General features: G+C 56.5%; 4 protein-coding genes across 4 annotated transcripts; 3 read left to right on the top strand and 1 right to left on the bottom strand.

Annotated features, from left to right (window-relative positions):
* Positions 1-2,677: 2,677 nt before the first annotated feature.
* On the top strand, positions 2,678-4,778 carry GGS23DRAFT_593004 (putative sulfate adenylyltransferase; the record flags this gene model as incomplete). The annotated part of the gene is made up of 5 exons (XM_051517974.1): positions 2,678-2,846; positions 3,036-3,063; positions 3,121-3,303; positions 3,372-3,520; positions 3,583-4,778. 5 exons carry the CDS (start codon positions 2,678-2,680, stop codon positions 4,776-4,778), a joined length of 1,725 nt encoding a protein of 574 aa, XP_051376427.1.
* Positions 4,779-6,188: 1,410 nt separating this feature from the next.
* On the top strand, positions 6,189-9,806 carry GGS23DRAFT_549617 (uncharacterized protein). Its single transcript, XM_051515233.1, has one exon. The coding sequence runs from the start codon at positions 6,491-6,493 to the stop codon at positions 9,146-9,148; it is 2,658 nt and encodes an 885-aa protein (XP_051376426.1). The 5' UTR covers positions 6,189-6,490; the 3' UTR covers positions 9,149-9,806.
* Positions 9,807-11,377: 1,571 nt separating this feature from the next.
* Positions 11,378-15,599, top strand: GGS23DRAFT_549615 (TRP-domain-containing protein). Its single transcript, XM_051515232.1, has 3 exons — positions 11,378-12,354; positions 12,417-12,492; positions 12,560-15,599. Exons 1-3 carry the CDS (start codon positions 12,030-12,032, stop codon positions 14,970-14,972), a joined length of 2,814 nt encoding a protein of 937 aa, XP_051376425.1. The 5' UTR covers positions 11,378-12,029; the 3' UTR covers positions 14,973-15,599.
* Positions 15,600-16,878: 1,279 nt separating this feature from the next.
* Positions 16,879-18,482, bottom strand: GGS23DRAFT_602676 (CheY-like protein; the record flags this gene model as incomplete). Its single annotated transcript, XM_051519360.1, has 2 exons — positions 16,879-17,076; positions 17,211-18,482. The coding sequence occupies 2 exons, from the start codon at positions 18,480-18,482 to the stop codon at positions 16,879-16,881; spliced, it is 1,470 nt and encodes a 489-aa protein (XP_051376424.1).
* Positions 18,483-22,056: the final 3,574 nt, after the last annotated feature.

Raw genomic sequence — 22,056 nt, 5'->3', positions numbered from 1 at the left:
CCCATTGTCCAACACCACGGCGCCCAGCCTATCCGGATTGACGGGGAGCCGAGTATCCACCGCGCCGGGCCCAATTTCTTTCACCACGGCGCCTAACCCCCCGAGCACGCTGACGAACTCGACAACAGTTTCTTATTCAACATCATCTGCTATGTCGAATTTGAGCATACCAATAAGTACTCCAGCCTCGTCAGGTATATCTGCAACCGAGGCAACGTTATCCAGCATCTCAAGTGGGCAGGGAACCCCTCCCAACGCCACGTCTACGTCGTTCCCTGGGTCTGCTACCTCGGCGTCCTATTCGGAAACCTGTACTGAGACGTACCCTACTGCTACCCCCCCCACTCATACATCCGATACCTGTACCGAGACGTATCCTGCCACTACTCCTCCTACTCCCAAGTCCGATACCTGTACCGAGACGTACCCTACTACTACTACTTCGCATAAATCTGATACCTGTACCGAGGAGCCTTCTACCTCCCAGGAACCCGATACATGTACGGAGAGCGAGATTCCCGTTGCGACCATTAGTGTCACATGTACAGAAACCGAATTCATTCCCACAACCACCTTGACTCTCGTGTCGAGCATGGAAGCTACCGCCGTCTCGTGTGACGATACTATTACCGAAAGTCCAACTTCATGTTTAGATTCGGCTACACCGCATACTAGATCCGAAAGCACAGGTCCCCCGATAGAGTCATCTAGTACAGGAATGCCATCCGGTAGGTCACCTAGGGCCCTACAGGCAGATTCAAACGATGGGTGCTGATTAATCTCACAGAAAATATGTCAAGTGAAAGCTGTCTGACTACTTTCCGAACGTCGACGATAACTGCTTTGTCTAGCGAGGTTCCTACTACGGCACATGCTTCTGATATCTCACCGACACCAAGCCCATCCTTAGTGGCAGAGCTGCCACCGCCCATGCCTGATACGGACCATTGGCACACTTCACCAGCAGATCAAGCGTCCAGCAGGCTTGCAGCGCGGGGTACTGCAGATGTCGACGCTACCTTTGACCAGCCTCTATACATCTAGGACGTCTTTGTAGATGGAGGCAGTAATAAGAAGGACACTAGTCAAAAGTCGAGACTAGAGGAAGACGTGGTACTCACTGTATCACGGCTTCCCTCCCTCCCCTTTTCCCCATGCTCGTGGTGTCTGAGCATCTTGACGGGCATATTTGTTTGTACGCGAATTGGAAGCTTGTATGAAATACGTGCTCGGTTACGTTGTTTGCTTCTCGGCAGAAATGGAGAGGATAGAAGGGGTTTAGGTAATTCTGTAATGACATACTGTCCTAATTGATTTTAGTTTTACTTGTTATTGTCCTCGACTTTATTCTTGGTCTAGCATTTGACTACGTTAGCTGGACCTCGAGGTCGTAGGACGAATGTGTGCGGTGGCCTTTAGACCGAACCCACGTGCTGTGAGCCGTAAACGAGGAAGATACCTAGCCGGACGTTGGCCCTGTCTTCATATTAAGAGGTAGGCGGATACACTAAATATAGATCTAGATACACCGGCGCCTTTAAGTCATGGCTTTACGTCGTAGCATGTAAATGTTGACGACGTAAGCAGCGCAGCGCGCTTGTTGTGATTTGTTGTCGTATCAGGCACCCCTCTATAACCCCTCTAGTTGTGTCGAGGAAGAAAATGTTACCCAGGTAAGGGTATTTTCATGTGATTTAGGTATACAGGCATCTAAGCAGTACATGCGGGGTAAGATCTGGCGAGGAATCTACCTGGGCCTGTTATGGCCATGGGTATCCCTGAGTTGTATTCGCTCTCTCCCGAGTTGCTAGGTAGGTAGAAGCAAGGGCTGTGTCCCTCTCTTATTTATAGGCATAGTTTTCCCGAAACGAACCGCTTCGTAACCTGGGTTTGGCGAGGTTAACGTGCGTGCGAATGCGTGCCTAGCTCAAAACCTACCGCCTAAGGAAGGTAGGCCGACGCGAATGAATAAGGCATCATCATAAGGGTGATGACGTCCCCGAGAGCCGCCTAGGCACAATCTCTTTTTTTCTACTTCCCGGCTTGTCAGATACGGTCGAGACGGCCCGGGGACGGACGAGAACCGACAGTGCCACTTATTTTGGCGGCGGCTGTCGCTGGGTTCCTGAGCACGTCATCGAGGCTAAATACCACTGCATTTCGATTCTGTCTCGTCTCTTCCCCTCTACTCCGTAGCATGCTCCCCCCCCCCACACTAACCCCCCCACTACCGCTCACCACTCTCAACCTCCACACAACCTCCGTCTCTGCATAGGACGAGAGGGCCGGCGTCGACGGCTGCCGTAAAGCCCGCGCTTGTCGATTGGATACTTGAGTAAGCAAGCAGGCAGGCTACCGACCTGCCCAGATGTGGCCAGCGGCCAAGGTGGGTTAGGAGGCAGGTAGCTTAAGGCGTCATATGCGCAGGTACTGTAAAAGTATCGAGCCTATCCGTCAAATCACGTACGCCTAGTCTGGCGCGCTTTTCAGCTGATACGCTTGAATGACTGTCGGTGGCTCTGCTGTCCTTATATAATCCCTTCCTAGAGCCGGATTCTGGGAGTTTTCTCCTTTCTTCCCTTCCCCTCTGCACCACTCCGCTCGCCAGCACGTTGTCCGACACTCCGCTGTTATTTCCTTGGGCCGGGTCTTCCTTGCAAGCTACATCTCGAGAGCTATGGCGAACTCTCCTCACGGTGGTGTCCTCAAGGATCTCATCGCACGAGACCTTCCGAGACAGGCAGAGCTGGAGGCCGAGGCCGAGCGCCTTCCTGCTATCACTTTGACCGAGAGGCAGCTCTGTGACCTCGAATTGATCCTCAATGGCGGTTTCTCGCCCCTCGAAGGTGTGTATGCGCGCCTGTCTCTCCAATGCCGTCCTTGACGTTCTCATCTCCTTGGGAGGAGCTTGGTGGAGTATCCCACAATCCTACCACAGCCATGTGTACTCACATGTGCTGTGGTTGGTATGAGATATTTCGTCCTGGCTGGATTCTCCAACGTATGAAAGTCGAAGCTTACAAACGAATCCCTAGGTTTCATGAATGAGGCCGATTATAACGGGTATGCTACCACAGGGCGACGCCAGTAGTCGCACTCTCAGCTAACCCTGACTCCCAGTGTCGTAAAAGAAAACAGGCTGTCTGATGGCGTTTTGTTCAGCATACCGATCACTCTAGACTTGTCTGGGGAGACGATCCAAGACCTGGGCCTCAAGCCGGGCGTCCGTGTGACCCTGCGTGACCTGCGTGACGACAGGAGTCTTGCCATTCTGACGGTGGATGATATTTACAAACCCGACAAGTACGAACCGCATCCCTGTCGGCCAAGAATTGCACAATCCGCGTCACTAACCCAGGTGAGCACTCTAGGGTCCGCGAGGCTAAGGAGGTCTTCGGGAGCGACGACGAGGCCCACCCAGCCATTAAATACCTCTTCAGGACCGCCGCCGAGTTTTACGTAGGAGGTAAAGTAGATGCGGTCAACCGCTTGCAGCATTATGACTTTGTCGACCTCCGATGTAAGTCCAGCCTTTAGCCCTGAGTCGTCGTGCCGTTAGAGCTAATCGGGGGTCTCGCGTAGATACGCCGGCCGAGCTTCGATTGCATTTCGACAAGCTTGGTTGGAGTCGAGTCGTCGCCTTCCAGACGAGAAATCCTATGCACCGCGCGCACCGAGAGTTGACGGTCCGCGCTGCCCGCTCACACTATGCCAACGTGCTCATCCACCCGGTCGTGGGCTTGACCAAACCTGGAGACATTGACCATTTCACCAGAGTACGCGTCTACAAGGCGCTCTTGCCAAGATACCCTAATGGCATGGCGGTCTTGGGCTTGCTCCCGTTGGCTATGCGAATGGGTGGCCCCCGTGAAGCCATCTGGCACGCCATCATCCGCAAGAATCACGGCGCAACTCACTTTATCGTCGGTCGCGACCACGCTGGCCCGGGAAAGAACAGCCAGGGTGTCGACTTCTACGGACCCTACGATGCCCAGTACGCGGTAGAGAAATACCGCGATGAGCTTGGCATCGAGGTCGTGCCGTTCCAGATGATGACCTACCTGCCCGATAAAGACGAGTATGCCCCCGTCGATGAAATCCCGAAAGATGCTCGGACGCTAAACATTTCCGGCACCGAGCTGCGCTCGAGACTGAGGAGTGGCCGGGATATCCCCGAATGGTTTTCGTATCCTGAGGTCGTCAAAGTGTTGCGTGAGTCGCATCCACCGCGGGCAGCTCAAGGGTTCACAGTCTTCTTGACGGGGTACACAAACAGTGGCAAGGACCAGATCGCGAGGGCTTTACAGGTTACCCTTAACCAGCAAGGTGGAAGATCAGTTTCGATGCTTCTTGGTGAGACGGTGAGGCATGAGCTATCATCTGAGCTGGGATTCAGCAAAGAAGATCGTAGCAAAAATATTGCGCGGATCGCCTTCGTGGCGGCTGAGTTAACCAGGTCTGGTGCTGCCGTTATCGCTGCCCCCATTGCGCCGTTCAACCAGGACCGAGAGGCTGCTAAGGAGGCCGTCGAGAAGTACGGCGACTTCTACCTCGTCCACGTGGCGACACCATTGGAACATTGCGAAAAGACGGACAAGCGAGGAATCTACGCCAAAGCCCGCGCTGGAGAAATCAAGGGCTTCACTGGGGTTGACGACCCGTACGAGGCTCCTTCAAAGCCAGATCTGGTAGTCGACTGCGAGAAGCAGACGGTACGATCCATTGTACATCAGATCGTACTCCTGCTGGAGAGTCGTGGGTTACTAGACCGGCTATGAGTTGGGTTGGGTTTAGAAGGAAAATAACAGAAGACGGCCTAGATTTACCGGAGATGTTAACTTCGAGTCCTGGGGCTCCAGTGAACAAACGAACGATGCCGATATGTGCTAGAAACCCAAAAGTCGGCCTTAGAGTATGAAGTGCCTACCATATATACATGTATGTATGGCGTTCGAGATTAAAAGGTCAAAAAAAAATCATCTTTCAGATGAGAATGCCCGGTATGCCTCGCCTTTGGCCCTGAGTATTCAAACGGTCGCCGTCTTTGGGACGGATGGCGATACCTATGTACATGGCTACCTGAGGAGAAAACAGCTTGACTATAACCACGATAACGATCTGATAGCGAGACTGGCCCCCCTAGTTAGGCTCCCCCCCCTCCAACCCGATCTTATTTGCAGGAAGCCGATCTGGTGATACTCCGCTTGATGCAGGGTGGCGGAGGCCCGAGCTGGGCATACGAACATGCCCTACGTAATAGCCGAACTCCCTTAGCAGACTATCGTAAAAAAGGACGCAAAGAATACCATCGAATAGGTGCCCAACCTACTGTGTACGTAGAATAATGGGTAAACATTATCGACGTACACAAGCGAGTTAGGGCAGATGACGATGAAGCTAGTCGATATAAACCACACATAGGAGGTATTCGGCGGTAGGTGTGTTAAGTGTGTAGGTAACACATAATAGCCGACGGGAAGTTAAGGGGGAAATACGTGTGTATCTGCATAGGTAGACATGTTTTGACTTGAGAGAATCTCCAACCAGACCTGCATCTCGACTCCATCGCAGATGGAGACCCGCCTTGTTTGAGCCAGAGCCACGTAGCCCAGCCACCACAGCAGATGGATTCCTCGAGAGGATTGGTGAAGTTGCGGGAGGGAGAATCGAGAAAGGGGGGGGGGACCTACCTTTGTTTGAGGGCATACTACTCGCACCGTCTGGAGCAACGATAATATACAATAATAATATACCTACCTACCTACCTACCTACATACCTACCTACAGGTACCTCTTATTAACAACCTTGAAGGCGAGAAGAGAGAGACGCAGAGATGCAAGGAATGAAAGCTGGGTTGCCGATGACTCGCAACGGGTCTATTTTTGTATGTACACGATACCTACCTGCGGCCGTGGCTGCCCCATCTCTACCCACGTGGCGCCCTGAGGGTACACGGCGGTGGCGATACTCGAGGTAGCGGCAGACATAGTCTCCTGTCTGAGCCGGGCACCAGCTGCTGTCTGGGTACTTGAATGGGCATTGTCTCGTTGTACCGGGACAAGTACCCAGCCGATGCATGGGAGTCCCGGTACGTAGGGGAGCAGCTGTCGAATCAAAAGCCGCTGCGTAGCGCATCGAGACCCAACAGCCGCCATCACCTTTCCACAGTCACCATTCCACCGTCTGCACACATCTCTCTGGCGATGCAGTTTCTGCTGCTTTCACCACTTTTTCTCCTCCCGTATCCTCTTGCTCCCGCTCTCTCCTCTGCTCTCCTCGCCCATTCGGCATTGCGCAAACTCGTGAGCTGACGATCGCAATTCCGAAGGGAATAGGTTGAACCCGTCCCGCTTTGGAATTGTATCGTATCACACACCGCCGAGGCACCTTCTTGTCCTCCACTGCCGATTTTGCCATTCGCTTCCCCTCCCGTCCAACTAGAACTGGCAGCCAGCCCCTGGTCGGGCTCGCTTGCTTAGTCCCTCCACAATGGGTTCTCGAGAGTCCGACCTCCAAGACCGCTCACGAGAACACCGGCGCAGCAAGAACGAGCGGGATCGGGACAAGGACAAGGACAGAGAACGTAAAGGAGACCGAGACGGGCACCACCACCACAAATCCCATTCGACTCGCTCCAAGCATAAAACCGCCTCCGAGGTCGATGCGCTTTCCCCCTCACACCGCCGCCACCGGAACAAGGAAGAGAAAGACAAGGAGAAGGAGCTCGAGAAGAAATCATCGTCAATGAACGACCTAGTGCCCGAATTCGCCAAGACGTCCATCTCCGGCAGTAGAATCAGCTTGCCATACCCTACTTTCAGCAAAGCCCATAGCAAGGAAGCCGTCCATATCTCTGAGGATGTAGACGCGTCCGCCCGTCGCCCTGATCCTCCTACCCCCGAGCCGACAGACCTCGGTGCAGGTAGGAGGAGGTCCAAGTCCGTAGGTGGCTCGGCGAATCGGAAGAGCTCGCAGAAAGACGACCGCCCTCCCAGCCCGCCCGAAACAGATGTGTCGGGAGACAAGGTACGACGCAGCAAGACGTCCGCCGCAAGGTTAAGAGAGGAGCACGGATCGGATAGGCCGAGATCGAGGACGTCGGGCATCTCCAGATCCAGTTCGAAGCACGATAACAAATCCAAGCTGTCCAGAGCCTCCAGTCAGGCAACCACCATCAAATCCCCCAATGCAAACCCGCCACCATCTATATACACGGCCAACGATGATGCCTCTAACTTGAGCGGCTTTAAAAGCGTGAGGGCGTCATCAACAGCCACGCCCTCCGCACCGAAGCGTTCGGCTTCATCAAGAACCCCCAGGATTCCCAGCCCAATCGAGGCCCAAGATTCGCCCGAGTCCGTACAGGATTCTTCGCCGAAAACTCCTACCGTTACACCGCAATTTCCCCCGTCGCATGTTTTTCCGAATGAGAAAGCCCACCAAAATGCCAAATATGAGGAGCAGCCTGAGCGCCCTACGCCTGCGGCAGCAACGCCAGCACCCGATTACGCGCCGCCCCCACCGCCGCCGCCGCCTCCTCTCTCGCTAGATATTCATGAAGTACCGCGCGTCGACTATCTTCTCCAGAACGGCGGGTTACCGCATCCTGTCCCCCGACACTTCCTGGCCGTGATTCCACGCCAGAGCGGGATGCGAGGCTCAAGTCAGCCCCTTGCCGGGCCGGACGCCTTTTTTGCTCCTTTTTTCAACCTACTAGATCAATACAAGCTAGTCCTTCAGAAACAGGGCTCGGTGGCAGTGGCGACGGGCCATAAGTCGGTAGCGCGTCGGTTACTCGATCGACTAGAAGACGTCTTTTCGCGAGACCTCCCTGTGGAGGGTTGTGCATGCGTCATGTGCGAAAAGACGCCGGAGGAGCATCGAGGATTGGGCTGGGGCGAGGTCCTAGAACGGGTCGGTGGTAGAGTAGAGATGCCGCCGTGGCCCCCATTCGACATGGCGTCCGTAGGTGCGAACGCGATTGAGACTGTTGCGGACATGCCTCCTAGGCCGAGGTCCCCCGTCAAGCTGGATCCTGATATCGCGGAGGAGTTTAGGGACCACTACCTGCGGCAGTCCAAGAAGGTTAGGTCTGCAGTCGATAAGTGGATGACCAACTGCGCGGAGGCGCCGGCGCCGGCACCGTCGGAGATTGACGATGAGACGCTAACCTTTGCCATCCTGACCAACCTGAACCAGGAAGAACGGCCATATTACAACGCGCTGTTGTCTGGCTCGAAGGAACTGCAACCTGCTCTGCGAGCGCCCACACCCCTGCGCAAACCTCGGACGGATTTCATGGTCAAGACGGGCCTCGCGCTCCAGCGACTCTACCGCCTGTCTCAAGCCCCTCGAGACTCGGAGACGGCCGTGTTCCTCGTGAAGAACCCGTTCCATCACGATCTTCTCGCGACGATCACGGATATCAACCCCCAGGAGTGGGAGATACTCATATCGGGCCGCTTTGACGGCTTCCTCTGGTCCGGAGCGGATGCCGACGATACGATCACACCCACCCCCGAGAATCCACTGTCCAGAGGTGCTACGCCCGCGAATGGTTTTAGCTCCCCCCCACCGTCCCGCGGTCCCGGCGCGGGAATGCGCTACACGCCAGGCTTCAGCGTGTCTCGTAGCACGACGCCTTTCTCCGGGGTGTACTCCCGTGGCGCGACGCCGGCTTCCTTCGTCTCGCTATCCTCGTCCGTCGCACCCGGTTACAACCGCCAGCCCGTGTCCCACGACGAGGAGGCCGAGATGGCCGTCCTAGCCGAGGTAGAGAGGGAGATCTACCAAGGTATGGAAGCCCTCGAGGACGCATTCGAGAGGCTTCACGAGCACGCCGAGTCTGTGCGGAACTCGCTGCGCCAGCGCAATAACGGTCTGCTCCTGAGCAAGCAGCACCGCCGCGCCGGAAAGATCGATGTCCTGCCCCAGCTATCGGGCAACTCGCAAGGCTCCGAGAGGCCTCCGTGGGCCATCAGCGAGGACGACGGAGTTGCGAGCGAGAGCGACTGGGGTGGTGACGACTTTGACTTGGCCCCCGAAGATTCTGCTAGCAACATTTCGAGCTCGAGACATAGACGCCCCAAGCGGAGGAACGAGAGGAGGACCCCAGCGCCTATCGAGGAGGATGACGAGGAAAACTGAGCGGGGCCGCCTCTGCTCTCGACTTGATGTCGGCTTTATTTTGGCAGAGCGGAGGTGGGTGACTTGGAACTATGCCACTTCCTCCGTCGTCGCCATACGAAATACCCCTCAGGCCTTTTTTATCCCTTTCATACTTTTTTATTCGGTGCGGGCGGACGGGCGAGCGAGCGAGCGAGCGAGCAAATTGGTGACGTCGCTGCGTTACGTAGATGGGCGGTTCGGAAAAAGGGCAAGCAAAACGGGAAAACGAAAGCAGACTTGGGAACGAGTTCCCAGGCTATCGCCGCCTTCGCCGGGTTGTCATTTAGCTACGTGTTCATGATCGCCTCGCATAGGTACGGAGTTACCGTCGTTTAGTGTTGGGGAGATATCACGTCTTTATTAACGTCTAATTCCATCTGCATTACGGGGAAAAGAGTGAAAGTTTTGCTAGTATACTTTTTTTGGTCTTTCTCAGGGTATACTTGCCCCTCTTGGGCGATGCTCTCTGGCGCGAAAGCAAGACTGCCATCGCCGCCACCACTATTGCTACTACTACTACTTTTACTACCACCAACAGGGTTGGGGAATTAGTTTTAGTTACTTAGTTCTAGTTAAGAGCTGTCTTAGTTTTCTCCCAAGCTTGAACCAGCTAAATTCACTACCCTGACTACCGCTACCACCAGTCTCTATATACCCAGGACCAGCGCCCCAGCCTACTCGTTTTTCCCTCGATCGTTCATGATGATCTGTGAAGCAGACGCCCGGCTCGCCCAGGTGCTGATCGTTGCTGCCCGCCCCCCCAACGGGGCGGAAGGCGGGGGAGATTTGGACGGATCGGCCAATCGGGTCGCGGCTACGTCGACCGGGTATTTATGGGGGTACAATCGCGATTTGTCTCTTTTTTTTTTCCTCCCCGGCCTCCTCTCTTCTCCTCCCCTCCCCTCCCCTTGCCGACCTGAGGTACTTACTTAGCTTATCTCACCGTACCGGTGCGCCCCCCCCCGCCTCCCCCCCTCCACCCCCCGCGACGCGACGAGATGCGAGAAGGGCGGGACGGCGGATAGGGCGAGGAGGCGGCGGGCTGGCCGGGTAAGGGTAGGGAGGGTGCTCAGGCTGGTTTCTGGCGCGGGCGCGGGCGCGGGCGGCGGTCTTGGACGATACAGAGGTGCGAGAGAGAGAGAGAGTCTTACAGCGTAGGTACCTATCTACCTACGCGCTCGTCCGGAGCGATTTCTGTACTCGCGCGCCTTACGTCGCGCGTGCGTAGGCTTACCGGGTCGTCTAGGCCGGCCGAATCCAGGCTCTCCTCGGGAAGGGGAGGGAGGGAGAGAGGTACGTTGGCTGGTAGGTAGGTGGGCGGGTGGTAGGGGATGTAAGGGAGCTGAAGTGCGCGAGGGGGTTATTGGATGCAAGTAGGCGGTGCCTACATATGCGTATAAGGGAGCATGGTATATGTGTGTAGTGGAGGTAGGGAAAGCATGGCGGGACAGGTTCGCGACTTGGATGGAGGTGAGGCTAAGACAAGTTGTGACAGAGACTGATTGGGGCCCTGTGTGGTGTGTGGTGTGTGGTTGTCGAGGTACCTACCTAGGTAGGTACCTACCTAACGTACCCACCTAGGTACATCCGACATGACTCCTCACCCTTGACCGAAAGCAGGTACCTTTGGCTACCTCGAGCTACCTACGATCACGGGAAGGCGTGCCCGACTAGCCACATGGGTGCCGACGTAGCTCGGCGGAGGCAGCGACCTTGCTGCGTGAGGTTAGTAGCATCTGGGCAGACGAGGTATCGATGCCACCCACATACCTAGGCAAGTACTCATAAGTGGCAGCCTCTAGCCGGGCGGCACAATCACCGTGCAGGTACCTGGAAGCAATGCGCATTGCTCGTGTCTCTCGTACGAACTTCACTTCTAGGCGGCGAGGTGGCACCATTGAGTGGGCGGCAAAACAGCCAGCTCAGATCTTGGCCGGCGGGACCTGAGCCTAAGCCTGAAGCTGAACTTCAATCTAGGTACCTACCGGTAGGTGTGTAGGCACACACGTAAGGTACAATGGTTAGGTCCCTGCCCACCTACCTCTAGGTGCCTAATATACCTCTGTAGGCACATCCAGGGGACCTACCTTACCCGCCAACCACCCCCCTCCCCCCACTAGTCCCTGTCAGGCGCTAGGCTAGGTAGCTCTGAGCCGAGCCAGCTCTCTGGGCAAGTGCAGTCGAGTCGGTTTGCCATGCAGAGCAACACTTGACGGGTGGCCCGCAGAATTCAGGCCGGGTGCCTTCGACGTATTCCCGCCCAGCACCTAGGTACCGCATAAGTATCCTTTCCGAAAGTGTCCGCTCACGACGGCGCGAGATAGCGCCGCAGAGGTACGGCATCTGCTGCGCCCGCTACTTCGTATCGTTGTGCGAGTTACCAGCGGGTACATCGGGCAGCCTGTTCGGCCGCCCGCGGCATCAGCCCTCTCTCTTTTATCGTCGTCAACCCTCCTCCTACAGCCAAGCATCGGCGTCTTATAGTCTTCTGCCTATAGCATGTTCACGGTGGGCCGCTGGCCGGGTCGTTGTCCGATGTCTGTGGGCGACTCGTCGCGATCCGTCTGAGCCGACGCTTCGTCTTCTCCCTTCTCCCACCCCCGTGCCCCGGCCATGTTCTTCTTACACCGCTCGCTCATCGCCGCCCGAGACAAGTCGATGTGATCTGTCTGAGTAGGAGATGCCATCGTGTTAGCCGTCTGCGACTCGTGCCACCTGCTGCGCAACACATCGCTGGTAGATAGCAGCCAGCCAGCCAGCCGTCTTCCTCCGCGCCGCTCCCCGCGCCGCATCTTTCGTGACGTCCTTCGCCACATCTCCCTCGTCCTCGCTTCTTCCTCTCGCTCTCCGCCGCTCGTTGATGGCCCTCCTAGGGCGTAGCCAGCATCGAAAAATGCTCGTCCGCCGCTTGCTTGACCCGCCGACGCTCCGGGCTTTCGGAGCCTTCGCCCTGATGTCGACAGCGTACGCCAGAGAATACATAACCGGCACCAGTCTGGACGGCGTCACTCAGACGTTGGCACTGGATCGAACGCCTGCCCTGTATACCGGCGACTTTGGAGACTGTCTCGGGGGGGAGAGTCTGCTCAACGTGACCAAATTCGACGCTGCCTTCTACTATGACAACTCTACCATCCTCTTCCACCTCGACGGCACCACCAATATCCGCAATGAGGATGTCATGTGTACGGCCGCACAACCAGTCCTGCCATCCCCCGAATCCCTTTGGTGCTAATCGTCTCTCTAGTATACATATCTGTCGAGGCCTACGGGGAAAGCCGGTTCTCGATGACGGTAGACCCATGCCACGTAAACATAAATAGGTATCTATCTCTCACCGAGCCCAGCGAGCCTTCGATTCCGTTGGTGCTCGTACCTAACTTGAACTAGTCTATGCCCGTTGAACGCCACGCGACCTATCGAAGCCTTCGCCTTATTTCCGATCGGTCCGGTACATGTTTCCGGCATTCCGCAGATCGCCTACGCTGTCCCCGATATTGAAGGCTTCGCGAGAATCCAGATCTTCGCCAACTCGAGCCGGACCGAGATTGGGTGTTTCCAGGCGGCCATGAGGAACGGGCATTCCTTTTCGCAGCCGGCGTCCGTCAGCACCGTCCTAGGCGTCTTCACCGTCGTCGCCATAATCGCTTCGTTCGCAACCGCAGCCTACGGGGTAAGTATACCCCATATGAGGACTCATTACGCCCATTCGTTATCCGTCCTGGTCGTATTCGAGACCTTCCAGTCCATATTCTATTCCGGCGCCTTGTCCCTACCCTGGCCCAGCGTCCTCCCCGCCTGGTGGAGCAATTTCGCCTGGGCAGCTGGCCTGGTCCCAAGCTCGAGTATTGTGCATTCGATCGACCCCTTTGTCGGGGTCAGCGGCAACCGAAGTCAGGTTGGAGCCGCTGGCTCCAACATCATCAACAATCAAGGCGGCCTTACGCAGCAGATCTACGGCCGTTCCCTCATATCGAACATCCTAAGCCGACTTATACATAAAGCCCCTGCTTCCGCCCATAAGGCTGTAGGCGCGTTAGAGAAGAGACAGGCTTATAACCCGAACGATCCTTACGATTACAATTGGAACGGAGATCCGGTCGAACCCGGAATGCCGTTGCCCGGGGACTGGACCGGCTTCGCCGGCGAACTTTCTGCTCTCGGCATCCCTACTCTCAATGCTTTCATGGTCGGCCTCATCTGGTCGCTCATCGCCCTGGGATTAGTCATTTTCTTTCTCGTGGGCTTTAAATTTTCCCTCGAGGTCCTGGCCAAGTTGAGGTGGATCAAGCAGGATCGCCTCGAGTATTTTCGTACTCACTGGACAAGTTACTTAGGCCTTTCTGTCCTAAGAACTCTCTTCATCGCTACCTTTTCGCTTTTCACGCTAGCCATATTTCAATTCACGCTCAATGGCCCAGCGGGACCTACTGCGATAGCCGCCATCGTCTTTTTCATCATGGTGGTTGGAATAGGCGGCCTGTCCGTATACACGTTGCACTTCCGGCTGCGATCCAGCGAGTTATCCATCGACTCCGACCGCATCCTACTCCACAGTGGCAAAATTCTGGGTTTTATTCCCTGCGTGGTGCCAGTACGTCTTAGTCGATTAAGAGAGAAGGAGTTGGCACAGAAGCCGGCGGGCTCGTTACCTTTTATCCGCTTCCACTTCGTCGACCAAGACCCCAATCGGAAGAACGTTCACCTAGATGAGCCGTGGGTAAAGCGTTTCGGCTGGCTGTCTGCACGTTATCGACTTTCACGGTGGTGGTTCTTCGCCTTCTGGCTCGTACATCAGCTTGCCCGAGCGTGTTTCCTCGGAGCTGCTTGGACTCACCTGTTCGCCCAGTTGTTCGGTCTGTTCATCATTGACATCCTTGCCCTCATCGTCATCGCGGCACTGAATCCGTACGAAGGCCAGCGCAATACCGCTCTGGCCGTTTGGTTGCTGGGGATCACTAGGGTGGCAACAACTGGTCTCTCGATTGCTTTCCTCCCCGATTTCAACCTCGATCGCATGGTGGCTACCGTAATCGGAGTTGTCATAATTGTGATCCAGGGACTCCTTACCATTGCGGTGATGATTTTGATAATTATCGGCGGAATCTCGTCTTGGATGTCGTTGTCCCGGAACCGTGAGTACTTCAGCTCAGAAATGCTAGAGGGCGTTCGAATTCGATACTTCGAACACATCGCGCAGAAGGCTACAGACGAGCTTCCGCCACCGAAGCCCAAGTCGAAACCAAAGACGGAGTCAGAACCCAACGGCACGGTAGCATTCCCGGACCTTCCAAAAGAGCCGCACTTCTCTGTCAACTCGGTTCGACGTGCTCCGAAGATCGAGGATGAGGACGAGGACTACATAGCAGAGATGAACCCGGTCCGTATTTCTGGTACCCCAGCACTTGGTCCGGGCCACGTAGCAAAGACAGGTCGCACCTCCAGCATGAGTTCGCGACATTCCGTCTCCAGCCTACCCCGCGCGGCTCGGGTTCATCGCGCCTCGTGGAGCTCTAGAGACTTCTCTCAGTGGCAAGCGGACCAGGACCGACCCGATCCCGCCCTCGTGCAGCGACTGAGTAGCGGTCCCACCCACGTCCGCTCCGATTCTCTGAAACTCGGCGCGACACGAAGGAACTCCTCGGTCGGGAGCCTCGGAGCGTCGGGCACTCCTGCCCCCGGCAGTCGGCCTATGACCCCTACGAAAGAGGTCGCCGAGGGAGACTGCGAAGGCCCAGACGAGGCCAAGGAAATCCCAAAGGGCGGGGAGAAGGAGAACACGGAGAATCCCCAACAGCCCTGAGGACTCGATCTAATCGCAGCTGCCCATCTTGCAGAGGGGGTGATAATGACCAGTTGCCTTTTTTTAACGACTCGAATGCCGCAACGTTAACTAGCCAGCATCGCCGACGTTCGCATCTTTTTTCTCTCTTTCTAATTTAAGTCGAACCATTATACCCCCTCCAGCGCTCGCGCGCGCGGCACATTGTTTTTTCTTCCTTCCTTCCTTCCTTTTTACCGTCAGGCGCTCTAAGAGAGAGATAGAGAGAGGGTATTCACTATGGATCCGTCGATCGGCTGATAGCCTCTCTCTCTCTCTTCTCACGATCCGTAACGAGATGTACCCCGATGCATGGAGTGGCGTTTAGTAGATATTTACCACGGAGCATTCGGAATATGAGAGTAGCAGGTAGGAGGAAGGCTTCGGGTGGGTCGACTATTTCTCTCTCTTGTTGATTTCGTCGATAATTTCGATCCCGGGACACGACGGCCCACGGACACGGTACAGTTCATGCAGACCAACGAACTTCGAGACAAGACGGTCAGATCTTAGATAGATAGAGGACTAGCAGTAGTAGTGATAGAGATATCTACATAAGACATGAATGACACTAGCAACCCGCCGCCGAGGGATAGACGTGTACGATCGCGCGGTCTAGGCCGACTTCTCAAGCCAGCACGAACGTATACACACGTATAGGAAGCAATACCTAGTAGTCCCACAGGTCGCCGCGTGCGCGCGAGCTCGTCCTCGTCTTCTCGCCTCGTCTCGCGTCCCTGCCCCCGCCTCTTCTCCCATCTCGCCCCGATAAGAGATTGGATGTAGCGCAGCACACACACACAGGCATATATATATTAACCACAAGCAGGGCGGTACCAATTTCGCGCGGTACGGGAAGCCAGTTGCCCTCATCGGCCTCGGCCGCCCGCTCACCGCTTATTAATTGACTCATGTTCATTTCTTCCCGTCTCCTAATTCTTTTATTCTTTTGGCCTTAGGAGGGCCCCCCCCTTGCTTTCCCTCCGCCGCCGCCGCCGCCGCCGACCGTATCATGACCTTTGCGTGCCCTGTCCCGCCTGTCCCCCCCCCCCGATCCCGTCCCGTCCTGCCTTGTTATACGCCCGGACGCCTAGCCTGCCTCGGCTTCTCGTCAACGATAACCCTAGATATGCCCTCATTTGTGTGTGTGTGTATGTGTAGCGCCCCGAGAGTGAAACCCCAAAAGAGGGGGAATTAAAACAGAAGGAAGGGGAGAATACAGCGCTTCGATCAAGAGGTAAAGGGGGGAGGAGGGGGAATTATGTCTGGGAATATTAAAAAAAAAAAAAAGAAAGGAAGAAAGAACAAGGCAAAAATAGACATCTCTCTGGCTCGAGATGAGGCGATAGCGATGGGCGGGTAACGACGGTTGCTCCGTTGGGTCCCACGTCTAGATACACGCGCTATCGCGTGTACGCATACTCGGTGCATACATACACATACTCCGATCGAAGGAAGCGCCGGGCCTCTCTCAACTTACTGATCACTCTGTGCTCCGTCTCCGTCTCCTTCTCTCGACACTACCCTGTGCACCTGGCTCCCGTCCTCTTCTCTGTGCTTCTTCCGGGCCGGCATCGTCAGTTCGAACCGTGTTTCCTCCCTCCGCCGCCGATGACATGGGCATGACCTGCCACGGTATAAATAGGAAAGAGGGTCAGTTCAGAGAAACGAGAGCGAGAACCCCAAATACGAAATCCCAAGAGCGATATGCCGTAAGCCGTAGTAAGCTACTGCTAGAGCACGGTAAAATGGATGCTATCAGGGGGAGACACATCGGCACGACGGTCCATCATCGGCTCCGTACGCGAGCTCGGGACGTGGTCCTGATGTAGGTGAGAGGCGTGGAGGAGGGAAGGAGGGCAATGGACGACCAAGCCAGTTTGACGGATCAAGCGGCGGCCGTGGTCATCGACAGGCGGTTCTTCTTAGGAAACTTGCTGCCCTTGGAAGCGGCAGCCTTCTTGGCGTCATCCTCTTCCGCCTTCTGTGAGTAGTCCTTCCACTTCCTCCAACCGTCGAAGTCGATTAGCGCCTGCATGCAGCCCCATTCCATCACCTTGCGCTCGAGCCAGACGAAGTTGACGGGCTTTACAGGTCACCTCTATGTTAGCGAAATCCCAACACAGGAGAAGAGGACGATGGGACTGGAACGAAACGTGCGGAAGAGAAGAGGAAAGACGACGGGGATGGGAGAACGGGTGACACGGCATCTCTCCTTACCTTGGTTAAGAAATCGTTACACCCAGCCGCCAACGCTTCGTGCCTATCGCTCTGCAGCGAGCTCGCTGTGAGGGCGACGATAATAACAGGACTCTTGAACATCTCGGTGTTGACCAGCTTATCCTCCTCGGCGGGTTCCGCCTCGATCTCGTCCGGGGGGCTGCTAGCAGAGGAGGAGAATACGCCGATGGAATTGACCTTCTCTATCCGCCGAATCTCGCGCGTAGCCTCGAGGCCGCTCATGACAGGTAGTTGTATGTCCATGAGGACGAGGTGGAACCCGCCGGCGCGCCACTTATTCACGGCCTCCCTACCGTTCATGGCCGTCTGCCACCGCACTTTCAAGCGCTTGACGAAGGCTTCGAGGAGCTTCAGATTGATGATGTTGTCCTCGACGATGAGCACGTTGATGGGCGGGACGCCGCCGTTCAACATGCCGGGGGGCAGCGACGGGTGCTCGACGGGCTTCTTCTTCTTAGGACGGTTCGCCGGGCGCGGCGAGGAGACGCGCGGGGGCGGCGGGGTGGAGGTGCGTTCTGGTACGGGAGGCGTCGCAACCGGCTGAGTAGCGGTAGAGGGTGGGTGGTTGGATTGATCTGAAGATGCACCTGAATGAGTCCTTGAACGCGGCTGTCTCGCGGATGGGTGGTTGTGCATACCAGTGGGCGGTGCTCCTCCAGATTGGGAAGTGTGGCCGTTGGGGACGGTGGAAACGGGGGATGCGGTGTGCATTCGCTGGATCTTGGGCCTCGAGGCGACAAGGCGTCGCGAGCTGCCGGGAGAGGGCAGAGGTGGCAGTTGGTTGCCGCTTAAGACCGTCATCGACGGAGGGAGGTGGAGCTGATGGGTGACATTGGGAGCCGTCGCGGACGCGGCGCTGGGGTGCTGCGAGGTGGGCGGATAGGGCGGGAAGTAGTCGGTTGCGGATTCCTGAGGCCGGTCCTCGCTGTAGTACCTAGGATTGGGGGAGGCCTTGGGGGTTCTGCGGGCGGGTATGTCAATCAACAGGGCGTCGTCCACGGATTGGCCGCCGGAGTAATAGGCGTCGAGGGTCCTCCCCATGGGTTCGTCGGGCGTCAAGATCCTGGTGGTCTGCTGTTCCCTGTCATATATGCGCAGCGTCAGGTCCGGGGCGTCGTAGTGGCGCCCGAGGGAGTTCGCGTATTTCCGTAGTATCAATTCGCGGACGTCGTCGACCAGGTCGTCCTCGTTGATCGTAATCAAGGTGGGCGAGGCAAAGGGTCGTTTGACCCAGACCTTCCGGGTGACCATGTTTCCGCTGATGGGCAGCAGCTGATCGGGATCGGCCAGTCCTAGGTCGCTAGCATAGCCCGTGTTGAGGAGAGCCTTGATCAGGGTGGTCTGCCGGTTCGGGAGGATGCTCTGCCGCCTCGGAGGGCCGGCGGGTCGGGGGAGCGACGAGGGCGTTAGCGCGCGATTGTTGGAGAAGGCAGCGGGGGCAGAGGCAGAGATGGAAGCGGTGGGACTCTGGAGATGGTCGTCGGTGTCGGTGTCGGTGTCGTACTGCTGTAGCTGTGGGTGGTGATTGAGCGTCGGCGGTTTCAAGTGCGGCGGTAGGGGCGGAGGGGGGGAGGGACGGACGACAGGAGCAGAGAAAGGCGTGGGAGGGGGGGGAACAGCCGAGCGATGCTCGCGAATGCTAGGGAGTGGCGACGCGACGGCGGTCGGATTTACACCCACATCGCAAGGAACAGCGGCGACAGCAGTGAGAGTAGTACCGGCGACGGTGGAGGTGTTGGCAGCCGCAGTGCTACAGGCTGCAGCGACCGTCGAATTGAATGCTGAATCCTGCAGATCGTTGCCGGACTGGGTTGGGGCGGGAGATCGGGTCAAGTAGCTGATCGCATCCCCATCCGTGGCGTCGGGGAGCCCATTCGGAGCAGCGACAGACGCGACAGCGGCAGCGGCAGCAGCGGTGGCAGTGGCAGTGGCAGTGGCAGTGGCGGTGGCGGTAGAGGTAACGACAGTGGCGGCGGCGGCGGCGGGAGGAGATCGAGGGAGAAGAGGAGGGAGGAGAGGATGATGGTAATGATGGTGATGGCGAGAACGAGACGCAACAGAAGTAGTAGTGGCAGTGGTGGTAGAGGCAAAAAGCGCGGCGACGGTGTCAGGAGTTGTTACAGCGGTGGTTGTAGAGGAGTTGGCGCCTGCTCGGTCCCGGGCCAGGTCCAGGTCCAGCTCCAGCTCCAGCTCCAGCTCGGGTGGAACCCTCTCAACTCGATCTTGATTCCGACCCAGGACCGCTACTGTTCCTGCTCCCGCTTCCGCTTCCGCTCCTCTTGGAGTCGCGCCTCCGACGCCTTGAATTTCTCGTTGGCCTCTTCTCCTTCCTCCTCCTCTTCCCATTCCCGTCGCCGCCCCCGTCACTGCACCCGTTCCCGCACCCGTGCAGGGCCCGCCGTCTATGTCTAAGTCTGCCGATCCGGGTCCGTCGCCGCCACCATCAATCCGATCCGCAATGCCGTCCCTGGATCCCCAGCAACCCCTCTCTTGACCGATTCTGTTCCTCCTGCTATTACTGCTATTATTACTCGTAACAACACCTCGGTCTCTGGCCGCCTCCGCTCCGCCCTCGGCGACGCCGGCAATGTCGCGACCCAGTCCATCGCCGTCGTCGTCGTCGTCGTCGTCGTCGCCGACGACAATAGCAGCGGTGGTGACAGCCGGAGAAGCCAACGCCACCTCGCTCTTATCGCGCTCGAGGCTAGCCGCCGTGCTCAGCGATGCCGCGTAGCCAGTCGTGGAGGCTTGGGTGTTCGTGCTGCTAGAAGCCCTACCGCGGCCAAAGCTGCTCTGCTTGCTCGAAGAGAGCGTGGGCACATCACTGCGTCTTCGCAGGAGCTTGGCCTTGATGCGGGCTTTTAGGTCACCCATCGGATCGGTTGCCGTGAGGATTCATAGGGAATTGAGCCGACAGTTGCTGCCTGGTTTTGGCCTTCGGAGGGTGGGCTACTGGGAGTGACGGTGCTGCATGCGAGTCGGGGCCGCGCGGAGGGGGACAGACCAAAAATATATATCTATCTATGTGGTGTATGCATACGTAAATGTATTCGCTCCCAGCTGGGTCGAGTCGAGGCGAACCGACCTGAATCCACTGGAGAAATAACAAGTGTATCGTGTAAAACGCAGCGGTATCGTACCGGTTGGGAATGCCGGGGAATAGGTATGCCTAGCAAATAGAGGATTAGTTGTATTCGTGCAGGTCACATACTGGGCTGCTTCCGCTCGCGCTGCTGGCGGGCGCCGCTCTGCCCATGAGCCGTGTCTTCCCGGAGAGATACCACCCCCCCTTAGGTAACGAAATAACCAAACCACAACTAATTACCTTCCCGGGCACAAGTTGGAGCGGAACGGGAATGGGGTGAAATGGATGGTATGACAAACCAGCCATCACACCCTGGCCCGGCCAGTCGTCCACCAGCAAGTCCAATCTCTTTGGAGAATTATGGGAGCTCCCGTGCATGAGGGATCGCGATCGTGGGTAGGCTAGGCAAGGGTTCTCGAATCGACTCGTCGTCGCGTTTCGTTTCAATCGACCTCCATGCCCAAGTCGAGGTCGAGAACCCTACCTGGGTGAGCCAAGGGTGGAGGGAGAAGCTCTGATGCGTACGTACATACATATCCTGCGCACGCATCTATAGTATACACGCATCTATCGTATCTGACATTACATACATATATATACATATGGACATCCGCCTTCTCATCTGTTGGGTTGGTTATACACTGTAGCATCTACTGTAGCATATACTATAGTGTGTAGGTACTTATATCCCGCTTAGTATGTCGAGAAGATGGGTAGAGGCTTGCTTGGCACGTACCTAGGTAAGTCGAGGTATAAATATATATATATTTACCTATACCTATATATGTATACCACCTATATGTATGCACCTGCGTTTATGCATTAGATATGAGCAGATTCCGGCCCTTTTTCTCGAGGAAGTTTTTTTTTTCCTCACCCTCTCTCTCCTTCTTCCTCTGCTTTTCTTTGGGGAAAAAACCCCCCCCTTTCCCTATCCACACGTTGACACCCACACCCCTCACGCCTCGCTGTACGTGCTCGACTGGCTGGTGGCTACCACCTGCAAGGGAGCTAGGCCTCTGACGACGACACGGGCCAAGGGGGGGGGGGGAGGGGCGGAGGAGGGGCGGAGGAAGGGGACGGGGGGAACGTGAGAAAACCCAGCTCGAATAAAGAGATAAAATCAGATAATACACCTATGTAAATATATAGATGGGTATGTATATCTATGTATATACCTACCGAATCCTAGAACCAGACCGCGCGAGCGCGGACTGCCCTTGACTGCGGTTAGGAGCAGAGCGCTTCGTCTGTTCCATAGGGTGCGTCCGGCCTCGCCAAGGACTCACTATTGATTCGAGCGTTCAGCAGCTGATGGAGCCGCCGGCAAGTTGATATGTGACCAGCCGTGGGAAAATCTGGCGACATTCCAAACTGCGCCACCCTACTCATAAAAGACGTTTGCCGGGCAATTCCACTCGAATACAGTCCATACAGACAGACCCCAGCCGAGTTAGACCACATACACACGCACGTATATACCGGCGTGTAGCTGGCCGGCTTCCTAGTCGACCAGGTCGAGGCGCTCTAGGACGGAACCGGGTAGGCTGATAGGCGGCGGAGAACCGTCGTTACATGCGCCGGCCAACACGACAAACGGGAGCGTGGTTCCTAAGCTGCAACTGGCTAGTGCCTCCCTTCCCGGGCCCATATCCGTACGCACACACATACATACTACACACGTACATACTGAGCACACGCACGGATGGGCGGATGGAGGAGGAAAAGGGAGATAGGATC

This window comes from Durotheca rogersii (assembly GCF_024521655.1).
Source record: "Durotheca rogersii strain YMJ 92031201 chromosome Unknown GGS23scaffold_2, whole genome shotgun sequence".
Classification (NCBI taxonomy): domain Eukaryota; kingdom Fungi; phylum Ascomycota; class Sordariomycetes; order Xylariales; family Xylariaceae; genus Durotheca; species Durotheca rogersii.
The sequence above is the reverse complement of the archived record's forward strand: the minus strand, read 5'-3'. Positions and strand labels throughout refer to the sequence as shown.